This window comes from Brassica napus, chromosome C1 (genome assembly GCF_020379485.1).
Source record: "Brassica napus cultivar Da-Ae chromosome C1, Da-Ae, whole genome shotgun sequence".
Lineage (NCBI taxonomy): Eukaryota > Viridiplantae > Streptophyta > Magnoliopsida > Brassicales > Brassicaceae > Brassica > Brassica napus.
Window position 1 is genome coordinate 24,917,481 of NC_063444.1, and position 17,363 is coordinate 24,934,843.

Genomic DNA, 17,363 nt, shown 5'->3' on the forward strand with positions numbered 1-17,363 from the left:
TGAAAGGTGTCGGTTGATTTTTTTTCTTTGGACCGTGTCCATCGGTACTCTAAGGGTGTTGCTAGACACTGATCTTTTTGCTTTCTGGTTAGTGCGTTCCAAATTTAAGTAGCTCCTGAAAAGAAAGATTTAAAAGTTGATTATCCTTATTACTTCCCCTGAAACACACATGAGAAAAAAGTAAGTAAAAAAAAATCTAGTCTTAATTCTAGACCTAATCTAATGGTGAATTAGAGTCTTCGCAACGGTGCCAGAAATTTGATATGCTCAAATTTACCTTTGAGCTACTTTGCAATTTCGAAGTACGATGTAGCACTTAGTGATCAAATCCACATAGACTCGGATAAGAAAATATACTATTGGCTTTCGAATTAAGCAAGATGGATAATAGAAAGCAGTAAACAACAGTCTATTAAAGAGTTGTAAGCGATGAAGAAAGCCGCTAGACCTAGAGAAATTCGCAGGAAATCAAAACTGGAGATACATAAATTATCAAGGATTTATTAAGAACAGTTTTAGAACTCAAAGCGCAACAATCAGATCAATCAACTTTCATTGCAGAGATAACGTATGTCAAATTCCAACTTGACATTTTCTAACCTCCAAATAGTTCCAGAATCTCTAAAATAGTCGAAAATGTATTTAAACCCGTAAAGACTCTAAAACGACTCGGAATATATAATAGAGTCTAAAATAAGATATATAATGGTAAAAAACCAGTAAAACCCATGGTGTATCAATTTTTTTAAACCAGAGAGAGAGAGAGAGAGAGAGAGAGAGAGAGAGAGAGAGAGAGAGAGAGAGAGAGAGAGAGAGAGAGAGAGAGAGAGAGAGAGAGAATTTTTTTTCCTATACCTTAAAAGAGAATGAAGGGAACATCCTCTTCTTATAAGGAGGTAAAAAGTGTATCCAATTAACATTCACTTCGGCTCCGGAAATGCTCAGGATCGGAAATGCGACACTTAGCCATTGATGGCTTATATTTAACTCATCAGAATTACACACAATTCTCATGAGTTGGGGGAGGACTAACTGTTGGGGTCAAATTCTGTTCAAGCAAAATAAACGGCTGAAACCATCCGAGAATCATATCATTTACAAGAATGAGCAGGAAATGTTGAGATAACAATTCCACATACACCGTGCCAACTTGAACAAAGATGCATAGAACAAACTCCATATATTTTTTCCTGAAAAGGGAATAAAGAGATTTCTATACAAATAAGGATTATTGGGAAATACATTATTTTAGAAGGTTTTATTTACGCGAAACAGTTTTATGAACAATCATCCTTAAAAAACTTTGGAAACTTTTACGGAAATTTTTTTGTAAGACAATCAGAAAAAAGTTTACGAAACAATCTTCCATAAAACAAAATTCAGAAAGTTTTTATTGTTCTTTAATTTATAGTAATCAGAATAGTGAATTTGTTTTATTTCTGTTAAAATAATAATGATAGAAATATTTTTCTCCAAACTATGGGGCATCATTTTCTTAGTTCTCTTTAGGCGCCGAATTACTCAGGACCAGCATTGCTTAAGCCATTGCCACACACTCTCTCTTTATCTCTCTCTGAAATGAGATGGTTCATATGCACTTTTCTTGCAATTATCAGGTTCAAAGACAATAAAAGAAAATTGGTTTGTCTCGAGAGATAAACTGCAATTACTGGATTAAGAACTTCGATTAATTAATTCCTCCAATGTAGCTCCAGAATTAACAGCATTCAAAATTAAAATTATAGATATTTCTCAAACTTCATTCCCAACTTTTAAATTATAATTTTTTTTACCATTATTTTTTTTATTAAAACTCAAATAATCTAACATAATTTGCATAACAAATAACAGTCTATAACTGAAACGAATATTCTAGTAAATCATCAATATTATGAAAACAGATGTCATGATTTATTTCATGTCTGGTTTTTATTAATTTGGACTTTTGCTTAGCAAATTTAACAAATTTTGTTATATCATCTTCCAATATCTTTATCTTTTTATTTTAAATAAAAATGCATGTTCCTTTTTAACAAAATATTTTTGGCATCATTTTAAATTTTATTTACAAAAAATATTTAATTTAAATTATAATTATCATAAAATATCATTTGAAATAAAAAACAATCTATTTTGGATTTATAAATGGAAAATAATTTTTTATAAATTATTTTCAATTATATTTAAATGATAATAATAATTTAAATTGATTAACTTTTGAAAATACATTTTAAAAAGATTTTAAAACAGTCTGTTAGAAAAAATATTCATTTTTATCTCATATATAAAAATAAAATATGATATCTATTAAAATAGAAGTCATGATTTATTTCATGTGTGTTTTTTAAAATAATAATATCCTAACAATATTTTTTAAATTTAACTAAGGATATTACACAAAACTTAAATAAAGAATTAAACTTGAGATATTAAATGATTAATTAAAAAATTTATTCAATATATTATCTATTATACTTTTCACACAAAAAAGCTTAAATATGATTATATGTGTTTTAAAGATTTTGTTCATTAACATGTACTCCGTTAACAATCCATTTATTATTTAAATAATCTAATTTCACAAAATAATAATGTAAACAATATATCTCCAATTTGAATTAACACCGTTTATTGCTTCACTACGCAATAAGAAAGTAGAATTGGAGCAGAACATTCTTAAAATGAAGCAAAAAGTGAAAATATGAATTAAGGCTGAAGATGGTCTAACGCTTACAGATGCCAAATTATTTGACCATGATATGATATGGGATTAATCGGGAATTATTTTACAAGTTTTCACACATATGTTTTAGTTTATATAATTTGATGTTGATTGAAATCCTTAATTTTTTGTTTTGACTGGCTCTTATTATCATGGGCTATAAAAGTTCAAGTACCCAAAAGTAATTTTTTAATATTATTATTTGCTTTTTAATGAAGAATAATTGTAAATTTCATTTCATCTTTTTTCATTTAGGTTAGAAAATTCTGCAACTCTCTAAATAACAGCCGCTTTAATCATTTGCATTGTTTTTTTTTAACTCAAAACTAATAGATTTTGCTTAGATTATTGATTTTAAACTTAAAAAAGAGAAGACCAATCAAGTCCTTCCAAAGTTTTTGATTTTTCAACCTAAATAAAGGCACATTGCAACAGTACTTGCTTGCTTAACGGCCGCGTCTTTGAGTTCTATATGGTGTGCTTATATTGAAAACAAATTATATAATATATAAATAATGATGTGTCTTTTTGATAGTAGTAATAAATTCAATAATAATTACTTTTTAGAAGATAAAAAATAGATCAGATTTTAATATAGCTCACATGACTATGAAATCATCTGTTTTGGATCCCTTACAATTTGATTTTCTATAAATAAACTTTAATTTTAAAAATAAGTAAAATGTCTTTTAAACCTATGAAGTTCAAGTTATTTACTAACATAACCAATCATATCTAAACCAATTTTTCTAAACAAAAAAACGACCTGATTTCTAATCTTAAACCCCAATTCCTTCTCCCATTTCAGTTCTCACACATGAACAACTTTCCCTCTCCAATCACGCTTCCAAAAATCCATCCAAATTCAGATTGATTTTCATCTCTTTTATCTCCATCTCCTCCATCCTCTTATCCACAATCATCATCTCCTCCGTTTTCGTATTCTCCATCCCATAATACTTTGAAAACATGATATTCACCGAAAAGAAGAAGAAAAATAGCGATCCAGCAAAATTGGATCAACACATAATCATCCTCAATCAATTCTCAACTCATATGAAATCAAATTTCATCTTCAATATACGAAACTTTTGACAAATAAAAACGTAGAGTATTACTAGTATAGTTAAAACTAGTATAACTAGTACAACTAGAATGAGTTATCGTACAATTAAAACATGCATAGCTAGTATAATTGGTACAACTACAACACACATAACTAGCAAAACTTTACAATTAATATGGTTGTATTTGGTATTTGGTATTTGTTTTCAGCGTGCGAATGATGCTATAAAGAGGATGATATAAAACCAATGAAACATGTTGGTCTAATGTCCTCTACCTGGATGTGTCATATTAATAGTTTATTTTCTATAATATTTGATTTGAATAATGATTTGTGTTTTCATTTGTACCATTTCCGTAAAATTCATCTTCAGCTTTTTTGCTCCCGAAGCCGAAGAAGGCAGCTGCGAAGCCGGAAAAAAATATAGTAGGTTCATATATGTTTTGTAGTATCCTACATGATCCATTCGGGTATTTTTTACATCTCATATTAGATATAGATCTAGTTTTTCGGTTCGGGTTCGGATCTCGGATTCTTGATTTTATGGAAAATCCATCACGAGGCCGAAGATGATATATATGTAAATACTAATATGCAATATCAGATCGGATATCCATACTTACAAATGTTAGGTATTTATGATGTGTTTCATTTCTTACGGATATTGGATATTAGTATTTGATTTGATTTAGAGTCATATATATTCATATTTTCGATTCATATCCAAATGAATAACGAATCATGGATATTTTTCCCACCTAATTATATCTAGTGTATGTTCAGGAACCATAAAACGCGCACGAGACAAGATGTATCCAAGAAACATACAAAACCATAATTATCTCAACATAAATAATACTTACGTAACAAGGCACACATACTTCTCCCGACGGTTACATCAGAAACATATAATGAAATAATTACACATGCATCTCGTTCGAGGAGTATATAACAACACATTTGTTTAGTCCTTTTCTTCTCCAACAAAAACTAGAGTAATAATTGTTTTTAGGGGCAGGAGCAGGAGAATGAGAAGAAGAAGAAAGAAGAGAAGAGAAAAGTTGATCGGCTAAGATTTGATTAGCTGAATCGGACGGATGGAACGCGTCCCAGAAACACAAAGTCTTTACGGTTTTTGCACATCTTTGAATTGGGAAGACAAAGCCCTCCAACACTCGTGTCCACGTTGCAACACGACGTGTTCGCTACCTTAAATCCTGCGTTTATTGTAAAATTGCGTTTGTGTAAGTGAGTAAAACGCAAACTAGGAGTTTACAAGAATTAAAAAAAGAAACAAAACGCAAACTACGACTTCATGAGACATGAGGTAAAGAAAACAAAACGCTAAATACTGATTTTGGGACAATGAGTAAAATTTTCTTACCGTAGCGCGTGGGGTTGTCAATGAGAACGAGAACGGCTGGATAAGTGTCGGCAAACGCAAATTTAGCTCCGGTAAGGCGTTTGTTGAGATCTTCTAGAAGCTTCTTTGTCCTCGTATTAAATTCCACTAGATCTTGATCCGCACAACCGTGTGGGTAATTATTTTTATTTGTATACACATAATTATTTATTTTACGTGACTAATTGTAATATTTACAATTATATTGTATGATATAATATTTTAAAATACAACAATTTTATAGTACACATACAATAAACTTTTTTTTTAATTTTCAGTGATAGCATATTTTATATTGTGATACAAAATTCTGAATTGAAATATATTATTGGTAAAGGTTCAAAATTTTAATTGAAAAGTATTATATTAAATTAATATCACAAATTTAATACAAAATTCTACATGATTTTAGTTATAATTACAATAATTAGATATTTAAAAAGTTTTTTTATTGAAAATGAAGTATACATTAAATTTTTAAATAAACATGAAATTAAAAAATATTTTATAAAAAATATTTGGTGAAAAATGAAATTTACATTTATCTAAATAAATATGAAATTAATTAAATATTTAAAAGGTTTATTTTAATGAAAATGAATAATATATGTATATTGTAAATAAGAAGATATGAAAAGATTTTATTCATATACAACTTCAGAGAAAATATAGGAATATTTATTTGATTTTTGTTTTAGAATAATTAAAAATAATTCATATATTTATAAAAAATATAATTTAAACAATTTTTTAAGGAGTGGTCAAAATAAAAAAAAATCACACATGAACTAAGTCATCACTTCTATTTTAACAGATAAGATTACCCATTCGTTGACATGCTTGAGGCACATAACCTGTCTTCGATTTTACTCTCTGTGATGGGATGCAGCCTAATGGACCTAGCCCATGAAATATAACCTTCCTCGCTCCTAGTTTGTATATTGTTTGCTTCCCATCATATTTATTAATATAATTAACCAAATAACTCGAATGTAATACTTTAGTTAACTGAACAGTAAACGTGTTTTGAGAATGATAATTTATCTGATACCAAAAGTCATTTAAAACTAAACTGGGGTCGCAAAATGTGAGCAAAATTTTTTATATTGAAGACCTGCAAAACGTTTTCTATGGATTATTCACATTTTTGTTTTTTTTTTTGTTTTGACAATTTTTACTTGGTTATATATCTAAAAAAATTGAAGTTTTATATTAATTTACGAAGTTACTATATATGAATATCCCTAGTTTTAATGCTTGTCAAACTAGATAAAATATTCATGAATATTACAAAAGTTAGAGTTTATTAAAAACGGGTACAAAAACAAAAACTTCAGCCATGCATTGAGAAGACTAACCATAGAATTTGGGAAAATACAAAATGGGAGCTTTGTATTTTGAATTTCAGAAAATGAAGCAGAAGTAGAAGTTGGTTGGGATATATACCGTGAGTTGATTGTCTAGGGTTGAGGTCAATAGTTCGACAAATTCATCATGTGTATATTGCTGCCCATCTGCCATAAATGGCTGCAAGAAATTGTTTACGTAATCGTTGCTTCCTATATATTTAAATTGTAAAGAGAGAAATTATGTTAATGATGATTGTGATTAAAATACTTCTTTTAAAACGAAAAGGAGAAGAAACTACAGAAGAACCAAATTAAGTGGTCTAATTAAAAGCTATACCCAAGCCAATGAAGTAAATGGCATCATTAACATGCTTGTTGGCAGCTCTATCTCCAATTTGCGCCCTAATAACCTCTTTAGTTTGCTTGAAACAATTAATTTGATCATCCAAATTGACATGTAGACCGACTGCTTCATTGAATTTGTTGAACTAAATTGTAAACTTAATATCGTATCTTTTCAAAAAATCATCTACCAATATCTAACATAAAATATAAAAATTAGCAATTCAAACGAACATTACATTTTCCAATATATCAACCGAGAACATTATAATTCACGTAATATAATATTTATAAAATAATGAATCCGATAAGTCCCATATTACTCATTCGTCTCTCATGGATGTTAATGAAAAAAGTGGTTCAACCTCTCATTTTGTAGAACCACCCTTTATATGGTGTATAGAATCATAGATTTAAAACACTGGTTTATTCAATATTTGAACCAAATTTATTGGTTAGTAAGTGGAGAAATAAAAATTTAAAAATCAAATTTTTATGAAACCTATATCAAAAAAAATTGTAAGATCAGTTTCTTTATATACTTGAGGATAATGGGGATGATTGGTAGAATTGTAGTAGAAATTATGATGTAGGATTTAGTATGTAGCTTTATTGCTGCAGTTGTATGTTTTTGCAGTAGAAAATTGCTACATCATAATTGGATAATAGTTTCTTTAAGAAGAACAAACAAAAAAAGTTGTACTTGGTGCAGGTAGGCTCTTACTTTAAAAAGCTACATCATGATTATATAAGATTAATGGTTAAAAATAATATAAGTTAAAGTTCAACCAGTCATTACCAATAATTGTGGAAATCTAATATATTTAGAAAGCGGAAATTATGATTATCTGATACAAAATCAATATTACAGTTTCCATGATTATTAGTTACAACCGATCAGTTTAATCTCTAATAAATACTTGCTATATAGATATTATAAACGTATACCACAATAACTTTATCATATTAATTGAAATTATAAAAGAAAAACTAATAAATTGTAATTTATCTAGGTAAACCCATATATTCCTAAAATCACTTAAAATAACTATATATACCTTCCATTAAAGGTACAAAATACCATATTTCCGCACTCGCGCCTCTCTACACGTTTATCTTTATATTTAGAGTTTCTTTTTTTTTCAAATGACGTAAAATAGATCTATTATAGAGTTAAATAATAATACCAAAATATTTACAATTTAGTCATAAATTTTGGAATATAAAAATTAATATTTTAATATATGTGAAAAATAACCTTTGCGGATCCATATTTAGTTTGAATTAAATTTTGATTAATTATGGTTCAACTAAATATGATTGAAGAAGAAAATTCAATTTAAAATCTACAAAACTTGATCCAAAGTTTTTTTTATTTATGATATATTAACTAAAATACACCAAATCTGATATAGAAGTAAAAAAGTTTAAAATTTCTCTGTAGTATAGAAACAAATAGGATTATAAATATATTACTTACTAAAACGCACATATTCTTCAAGTAACACTATTTTTAGAAAAGAACAAAAACTCAAATCCAAAAAATCATAAAAGAAAAATTGTCCCTGAAGATTAGGTTCATTTTCTTAAACCTAATAGCAATCTCTTTTGTTTGCTTAGTCTTCTTCATACTCAGCAAATTCCGGCTTATATATGAGACTCCTTCTTCTTCCTTTCTCATTTACCAAAAACCATTAACACACACTTCTTATTCAAATACTCCATTTCTGTTTCATTTTCTTTTTCAAATCTTTTTTTTAATTTCTTCCCCATCTAATGAGCCAAATAAAAACCATCCACAATCTCATTGGGTCACTAGAGAAGTTATTGGATCTTCTCTTGTTATCCCTCATTATTTTCATGACCCTCAAAGGTGGCACGAGTGGTGCTTGTTCCGCGTGCAAGTACCAACGCAGACGTTGTGCCACAGACTGCCCACTCGCGCCCTACTTCCCAGCGGAGCAACCAAAAATCTTCCAAAATGTTCATAGCCTCTTCGGAGTTAGAAGCATCATCAAGATCCTCGAGAACCTTGATGAAGCACAGAAACTAGAAGCCATGAAATCAATCATCTTCCAATCTTATGTCCGTGACCGTAACCCTATTCACGGTTGCCTCGGAATCACACAACAACTTCAGTATATGATCTGGCTCGCTGAAGAAGAGCTAAAAATGATCAATTCACAACTACAAATACATCGTAACAACACCAACACCGGGCAATATCATCACAACGCTCACAATCAGATGAGTCACGAGATTGGTGAAAAATTAGAAGATGTTACATCACAACTTAATTTGGGAGTGGGACTTATGGTTAACAATAACCAAAACAATACCATACCATTCTTTAGTCCTTTGCCAGTTTTTGAAAGACAGCCGCAACAGCCTCAGATGTGTTACACTTATAGTTCTAGTGAGATTAATAACAATGGCTATAGTTCTCCTGTGTATACAGATTCATGCAAGGATCAGACTCTCACCACCAACAACAACAATGTAGATGCTTCTTTAGCTTGGGGTCAGAATCGATTTCCTTATCATCACAACAATGGATTTAGCAATCAAAACGAGCATTGTAACGAGATGAAGAGCAATAATGGTGTGACGGCGATACAGTCTCAACTCGTTAATCATCAGATGGTATCAAATCAGCAAGATGAAGTAGATGATGTCGAGTATGATGAAATCCATCAGTTCCTAGAAATAATCGATGATAAGCAATCATTTCCAGATACAAAATTAACTTATGCTTCAAGGTATGTGTTTTCTTGTTTATAAAATTCAAAAATTTGGGGAAAATGTTTGAATTCGATTTTTGGTAGTTGCAGCTCGGGTGAATCGCTAAAGGAACGTACAGATGAAACTGGAGAGAGTGAATTGAGGAGTGCGGCAACTTGCCTCAGTCTCACCAGTGTGAATTGATTCTCAGTGGGGATCTTTTTTTTTTCTTTTTTTTTGTCATCTCTCAGTGGGGATCTTTTTATTCAAATTTTGAGTTTTGTTGATTGTTTTTAATTAATCCCAAAACCGTTGTTATTGGAATTGATTCTTAAACTTATCATTGTATCTGTTTTTTTTTTTAGAAAGTTATACGCAGTTATATGAGTTATTTATTTAAAATCTGAGTATGGGTTTCATTTTTTAAATTACATTTTATGTTAAGGTTATATATGGAAAATGACCAAAACATTTAGGGTACTATTTTTTTTTTTTTAAATGTGTTATGTTTGAAATTGTGATATAAACCTTTTGTTATAACGATAGCTTATTTTTCATAATTTTCATGTTGACATTACTTAAAAACTAATATGACTTAGAAATTCTAAGGGGGGGGGGGGGGGGGGGGGGGTGTATTCAATCTAAAATTTGGGGTGATTTGATTTTTAATGAGGTTTTAGATGATTTTAACGAATTGCAGAGAATAAAATAATTTTTGTTAAACCACTCTAGAATATCACCTAAAACCATGGGATTTGAGTTTTAATTTTTTTAACTAAGAAACTCTACCCAAACACTCTAAAATCACTTGAAAACTTGAAAACTCCACGACTTAAAATATTTTCAATAACAGTGGATTTCAGAGTACTTTATAAAATGTCAAGTTCAATAACATTAGATTTTAAATGAGTTTTTAAAATTCATGTTTCAATAACAGTGGATTTGTCATTTTGACAAAAATCACCTAAAACTCTCGGTTTAATACACCCCCCCTGAATTATTTGATTTTTGGCAATAATGATGTAAGAAAAAATGTGAAGTTGATGGTTAATGATAACTCGTAAAGTTACAAATTAAAATAATAAAAGATACAAAATTTACAATCAAGAGTAATATACAATAAAAAATTTATGAAAAATGTTAAAGAAGTTTGTTGATACAGTTTGTCGGCAAAGTCCGACGAGGAAGCCTGTTCCTGGATTCAAATCTGGAAACTTTGAAAAAATCAATTTATTTTTCATTAATATATTTTTCATTAATATATTTTTCAAAATTTTATAATTTAATTTTAAGATTAAATACTAAGAGTATATTTTAATAGAATATTTCATTATATAATTGTAAAAATGTTTAATTAATTTTTTAGGTCATAAAGGGGTAACTGTAGTTTCACTATTTTAGGTAACTTTTCTATTAGACTGAATTTTAAATGTAAATTTACATTTAAATTCAAATTTTAGGTTATAGTTGACAAATTACCCTTTAATTTTCTTGATTTTTTTTTTTTAGTTGTTGGAAGTTTTAACGGTTTGGACAACAATCCTTCTAAAGTGAAAGAATATGTTCCTTAGTTGCAGCAGCGGATGGATATAAATGAAAAAGCGTGATGTTCTCGGTGAAGCAGATACATGCCTCACAAATAGAATCACATGCAGTCATGAAGAGATGATGCTTGAGTACGCGCCCGATGCCAAAAGAAATTCATCATACATTAATGCAAGATGAATAAGAACACAACTAAGTTTTCCCATAGATGACAAGCACTTAAGGTTGTAGGTATTTTCGTATTCCGGTTAAGTTTACAGCCATGGCTCCATGTTACCCTGTTAAAAGTGTTATTTATTACAATCTTCTACATCAAGAAATTATTCAATTTTTGACTGAAACAGCTGAACACATATCTGGTGGTGAATCTACTATTTAATCGTCTATAATTTTCAGAAATTATACTCGTGTCAAATATCGTATGTAATTTTTCATATATATATATATATATTCATTCGTAAGTATATTCGTAAATTTAATAATTGTTCAAGATATGTTTCATGTGCCTAGAACAGATCTGAGAGGAAGAAACAAATGAATATCCATCGAAACACACATAAGTAAAGCGTGTGACCGGATAAAATGACAATTTATTAGATCTGTCTTGCAGTAAATGGGATTTTCAGCAACTTGGATTGACTGGATAATGTGATGCATAACGTCTGTCAAGTACCATGTACTGATAAATGTTCAGCCGAAAGGCAGTATTCTGCCTTAGATAGGATTACGTCAACGAGATCTTTTGTCTCTTTTCCTTTTTATTTTATGTAAGGTTCTTCTTAATCATGCAAAAAAATCAGAGGGAGATAACGGGGATGCATGTCTCGCAAGCTACCCCTCCGTGTTACACTTTCTTTTCGCTGATGATAACCTTTTTTCTGTAGATGGAACCATGTGAATGTCATGAAGTGAAGAGAGTTGTTAGGATATTTGGAAAAGACTCAGATCAGTGTATTAACTTTGACAAATCATCTCTACTTTTAGGTAAAAAGAGTACATGGGAATGTGAATCAAACTATCAAAATCTTCTTTGGAAACTGATATTGAGAGCGGGATGGGATCATATGTGTAAATTCCAAAGGACATTAGTGGTTAAAACGGAGAATCTTTGAATATTACAATATAGAATTAACTAGGTGTTTTACTAGCAATGCATGCTTAACATTTTTACGAATACTTATTAGCTAATGTTTTATTAATTCAAAACCATCATGATAAATTGTTATTTAAGTTCTCAAAAATGTTAAATCAAACATCAAATAAATTGTATATATAACAAAGTATTTCATCAAAATATATGTTTATTATTGTGTTGAAATTAAAAAAACTAACATAATAGAAATATTTTAGAAAATATCTAGGTACAAATGTTTTTGAATTACAAATTGTTTTTGATCTTAATTTTTAACATTTATAATATAAAATATTATTTCTAGATAACAAACAATATATAAGAATTATCTTCTTTTTTAAAATATGTTTTTATTTTGCTAATTTTGTTACATAAATTTCTAATCGATTATCTAATATAACATATAAATCTAATATTACTAATATTAAATTATTTCTTAATTATATAATAAATGAAATATAAAAATTCACTAAGGTATCATTGAATTTAACCACTAAAACTTTTAACGTGAGAGCTCAAAAAAAAAAAAAATCACTTCGTAAATGATACACTAAAACTTAACTTTTCCTACTGTCAAGTTAACATTGGTAATTGTAGTATTTAAGATTCAATCCAGATGAGTCTACATTTTATTCTTATGAGTTTTCAACTTAGCTAAAACTAAACTTGGGGTTTGAATTTGGGTGGTAACGTGCTAGTGAAGTAAATGATTGCAAAGAGTAAATTCAATATTAAAGAGAAGCTAATCTAGGGTTTTTCATCGGGTGTTGATGCTAAACCAAACATTTATTCAAGCGCAATGTAACACAATCTAGAACACGGATCACTCAAGTAGAACAGCCCACTGTCGTGGTGATGCTCCCTTTGTGGTTCGACCTTGACACCTAAACTCTCGTTTGGATCAAGGATCGACTACAAGCAATAGAGATCAAGTCCGATAGGTTCACCGAGAACTCTAGTATCTACTTTCGCTGACTAGAGGTGTGCGGATCATTCACTCAATATCAAGCAATCGACTACACGGTTAATGAGCAGATTCAACCTAAGATCTAGCATTAAGTGATCAGGTTATAACTAGCATTAAGAATAAAGATGAACAAAGACACAATATGGTCGCTTATTTATGTTTAGCTTTTGCGATCAACACCCTAGAACCCTAGACAAGCTAGCCGACTACTCAGCCATATAACAAGATGAACCAGACATAATAACTGAATGATACTGCATAGAGATCCAAAGAGAAATCAATGGGGTTCAGGATAATCTTCTCGGTGAAGAAGAGGAGCCGTCTCCCTTACAATAGCAAAATCCAATAATTCGGTCTAGGTCTCTTGCAAAACTAGTGTCCCATCAAAATAAAGATAGGGATGGCTTTTTATATGAAGGCGCCATCGACTTCAGAGGAGGGAATAAGTGATTAGGGCAAATCTTTGAAAGATATGGAAACATCCATAAATGTCGGGAACAATCGCCGGGCTGTTCCTAGTGGGATCAACCGTCAGACTGCTCCGCATGATTGTTTCACGCTTCTTCCTTTAACTCTTTAGCCTACTCTAGACCTGAAATGACTCGTTTAGGCTACCAATTTTTGTAGTGGATGCAGGATATCGCGCAAAATAGCAAGAGAGGACGGATCTATTGATGTCCACAACCCCTTACTCGTTTTGCTGACTCTGGAGCGACCGCTCCGACTGTTTGCCTGCTCCCTTACGATGGTACCAACTCTCTCTGTTCTACCTTTTAGTGGTTCTCTTTCCCTTGCTTTCTCTCCCGTAATCTTCCTAATATCTCAAAAGGAGAGCTCATAATCAGAATCTTGGTCTGAAAAGAGATGGCATGTCAAACAAGTAGAAGTAGTTGCGATCGATCTCGTCAGAGAGCAACTGGCCAAGTATATATAGCAAAAACTTCTTTTTCGTCTAGCTCCAACCGAATTGGCTGAAGAGGATCGACGTCCAACCAGTTGCTGACGTTTGCTCGGTATAATCCTCCTTCTCCATCAGTTATCTCATATAAAAGAAAGAAATATATATATATATTTTTTTTACTGTACAGACGATGAGATCAAAGATGATGTGACGGAGAAGGGGGTAATGTATGGAATGATTGGTGCCACTGGCGGTTCTACTCGTTCTACCTTTTTCACCACTGACTGTTCTGGAGTAGCTGCTCCACCTTCTAAACTGATTGTTCTCCTTGTTCTGGTTGAAACTCTGCAGCAGTAACGAGTAAGAGGCTGCGTCGATCCTTTCCTCTCCAACCTTTTTGCACATATCTGCACATATGAAACTGAAAAACAGAATGCATGAAGGTGGAATAAAGGTTTAGGTACAAGGTAGGTACTAGCTAAAAATGAGCTAGCCACTCAGGAACAACAAGATAGGTAAAAGGATAAGAAGTCCTTAGTGTGAGTCTCGTTGCCCTGATCTAATGCCCATAACAAGAAGAATTTGCAGTCAATATTAGGTTCAAGTTAGGTGGAGTTAAGTCTACCCAGTGTAACCTGATCGGCAGAAAACTTCTGGAGAGATAAGTGAGATAAGTCAGGATTGTTCTCGGTCCAAGTGTGAGTCTTTCGTCACTGCTAAAGTCACTGAATAAAAAGGTTAAAGCACAAGGTGGTGAAAAGATCATCACAAAATAGGGTCCTAATTCCCACAAGAATTTGGACTGACTCGATTAAAACACAAGGACTGACTCAAACATAAAAGCGAAAAGAAACAAAAGAGAGATTAATTGCACACAATCGCCTCTCCAGACTTACTTCACACCATCCCTGGTTGTGAGAATAAAACAAGGAAGACTCAAACAAACCAAATAAAAGCAATAAAAAGCTGAAAAATAAATAGTTCAGATGGATAACACAATGAGATAAGATGGTGGGGCGGGATCAGTCAGATTCCCCGCTCTCGGAGCGGCCAGCTGCCCTCCCGTTGTGCAGGAGTCTCTCTCCTGCTGCCGCAGATCCAACCGGTTCTTTGCCTGGTCAATGTGATTGATGAGGCGTCTGCTCCTGCGCGGATGTTCTGTCATCTTACCCGCCGAAACAGCCACCCGTGATCGCTTTGAGGATCCCCTTCATGAGGCTGTTGTTCTTGCGCTGAAAATCAACCATCCAGCGGCGGTAAGTCACATCATCCGCATCATCATCTAGTGGACCCAAATCATAGGCAACGTCCTCGTCTGGTGTGATGTCTTCTACATCATCCATGTCAGCATCTGGGGGCGGTTCTCGTGGATCAGTGCACAGGAACTCCGGGTCAGGCAGGAAGCGGACTCGATCGTGCTGAAGTTTGTGAGGTGTGGCTGCGGGAGCTTGCAGTACAGAACGTTTCCTTCCTTGTCTGTGAACTTGTAGGTGGACTCGTCGCGAAGGATGTGGCAAGCGATCAGATAAGGGGTGTCGATATACTCGATCTCATGGTTGACCGCGTATGATCTGAGGTTGATCCCAAAGTATTTGAATAGAGGCGTGAGCAGGCTACCACAGCGATCCTTCTTGTTATCGGACTTGTTCCCGGCCCTCATCAAGCAGTCCCTTCGAGAATAGAATATCCATATGAGATGGTACCCGAGGTTAGTTTGAACTGCCTGGATTGGGATGGCTCTAGCTCTGCGAATCTCGTCCTCAAGCCCTGAGTACATCATCTGTAGCTCCCCCTTGGTGACCTTCGAGGTCTGATACTTGGCGAATAGGAGGTTGGAGACCATCTTCACAATTACCCTTAGAGTAGGGTTTTTGATCTGGGACTGGTACGCCTTGCGGGATGTGAATGTACTGTTCGCAATGAGGTCCCAAAAGCGGTCTGTTGGCGAGAACTTATTCTCCACCGCCACCTCCCTACGCTCGTCCGAAATCTCATATATCTCGTTGAGCTTGTCAAGCGAAAGGGAGCAGAACTTGCCGTCGGCCATGAATGAGAAGGAGCAGTTCTCATATGTAGGCGCGGAAGGGTCGTCGTACCCGATGTGAGCTGTAGCGAGCACTTGCCGGACGAGGTCGGGGTAGAGCTTATGTGTTCGGTAGCAGAGGGGAGCAATCCCCATGGCGTGGAGTGTTTTGAACACATCAGTGTCGAGCCCAAGGGAGACAAGGGTGTCCGCGTGACCGAAACGAGTGGGCAGGATCTCGATGTGAAGGAGTGAGTTGTACCGTTTCGCAGATTCCTTATCCCATCCCTCACCGTTGAAGTCGAGGAGAATCGGGTCATCGATATTGATTGGCTGACCCTCTTGTCCCTCACGCGGCCATGGGTATGAAGCCGGAGCATTGTGGTTTGAAGGCGGCACGTAGTTCTCGCTGGTGATCTTCGGGGTTTTAACTGACTTTTGCTTGGTCCGTGGAGGCATCTGCAAAATAGAAAAAGCAGTTGTTGATTAGTACAGTTCGTAGGTTGTCAAGAAAAGGATGGAACCTTACTCATTCTCAATTAAACTTAAGTCCATCTAATTTCCAAACAACTCAACTATAACATTAAGAATAATGACCCGCGATTCACCATAAACTTAAACCAATCAGCAAACCAATCAACAAACTCAAGTGAAACCACATTACCTAGGCTCGCGAACAGTCGGATTCTATTGCCAATTCACAGTCAAAACTCAAAACAAGGCGGTTCAAATTCTTTCTCAGTTTCGATGCTTCTACCATTCTAGCAACCTAGGATGTGTTCATTTAAGGTTGTTGCCAACAAATATTGATTGAGAGTCCGAGAAGAAGAAAAGAGAAAGATCCACAAATCGCGATTTGCATGCGCGATTGTAGGAGATGTCGATTTGTTACCTTGATCGGTTGAGAGAGATGACTGCAAAAACAGAATGAACTCGAAATTCCAAGGAGTTAGAACCAAAAAGCGTGACAATTGATTGAGAGCTTAAAGAGTTTGGCTTAGGGTTCTATCCTTAAGGGAGAGGAGTTTGCGGCGAGTGGGGATTAAGTGGGGAAGTCGGGTGAGTTAGCCTTAAATAGGCAAACCCTAACCGTTTTCTCTTCTTTTTTTTTTAAATTTTTTTTAAGGGGCCGAAGACTTACCTGAGGGAACAACTGTTCTCCAGTGAGAACAGTCTACGGATTGTTCCTCCGG

General features: G+C 33.2%; 1 protein-coding gene across 2 annotated transcripts; it reads left to right on the forward strand.

The window, feature by feature from the left end:
- The first annotated feature begins 8,387 nt into the window (after positions 1-8,387).
- On the forward strand, positions 8,388-10,034 carry LOC106374662 (LOB domain-containing protein 27-like). Of its 2 annotated transcripts, none has more exons than XM_022695017.2 (2): positions 8,388-9,640; positions 9,707-10,034. In XM_022695017.2, the coding sequence occupies exons 1-2, from the start codon at positions 8,658-8,660 to the stop codon at positions 9,804-9,806; spliced, it is 1,083 nt and encodes a 360-aa protein (XP_022550738.1). In that variant the 5' UTR covers positions 8,388-8,657; the 3' UTR covers positions 9,807-10,034. The 2 variants fall into 2 exon arrangements, with proteins under 2 accessions (XP_022550738.1, XP_013670090.1); XM_013814636.3 differs by having other exon boundaries at positions 9,713-10,030.
- The last annotated feature ends 7,329 nt before the right edge of the window (positions 10,035-17,363 follow it).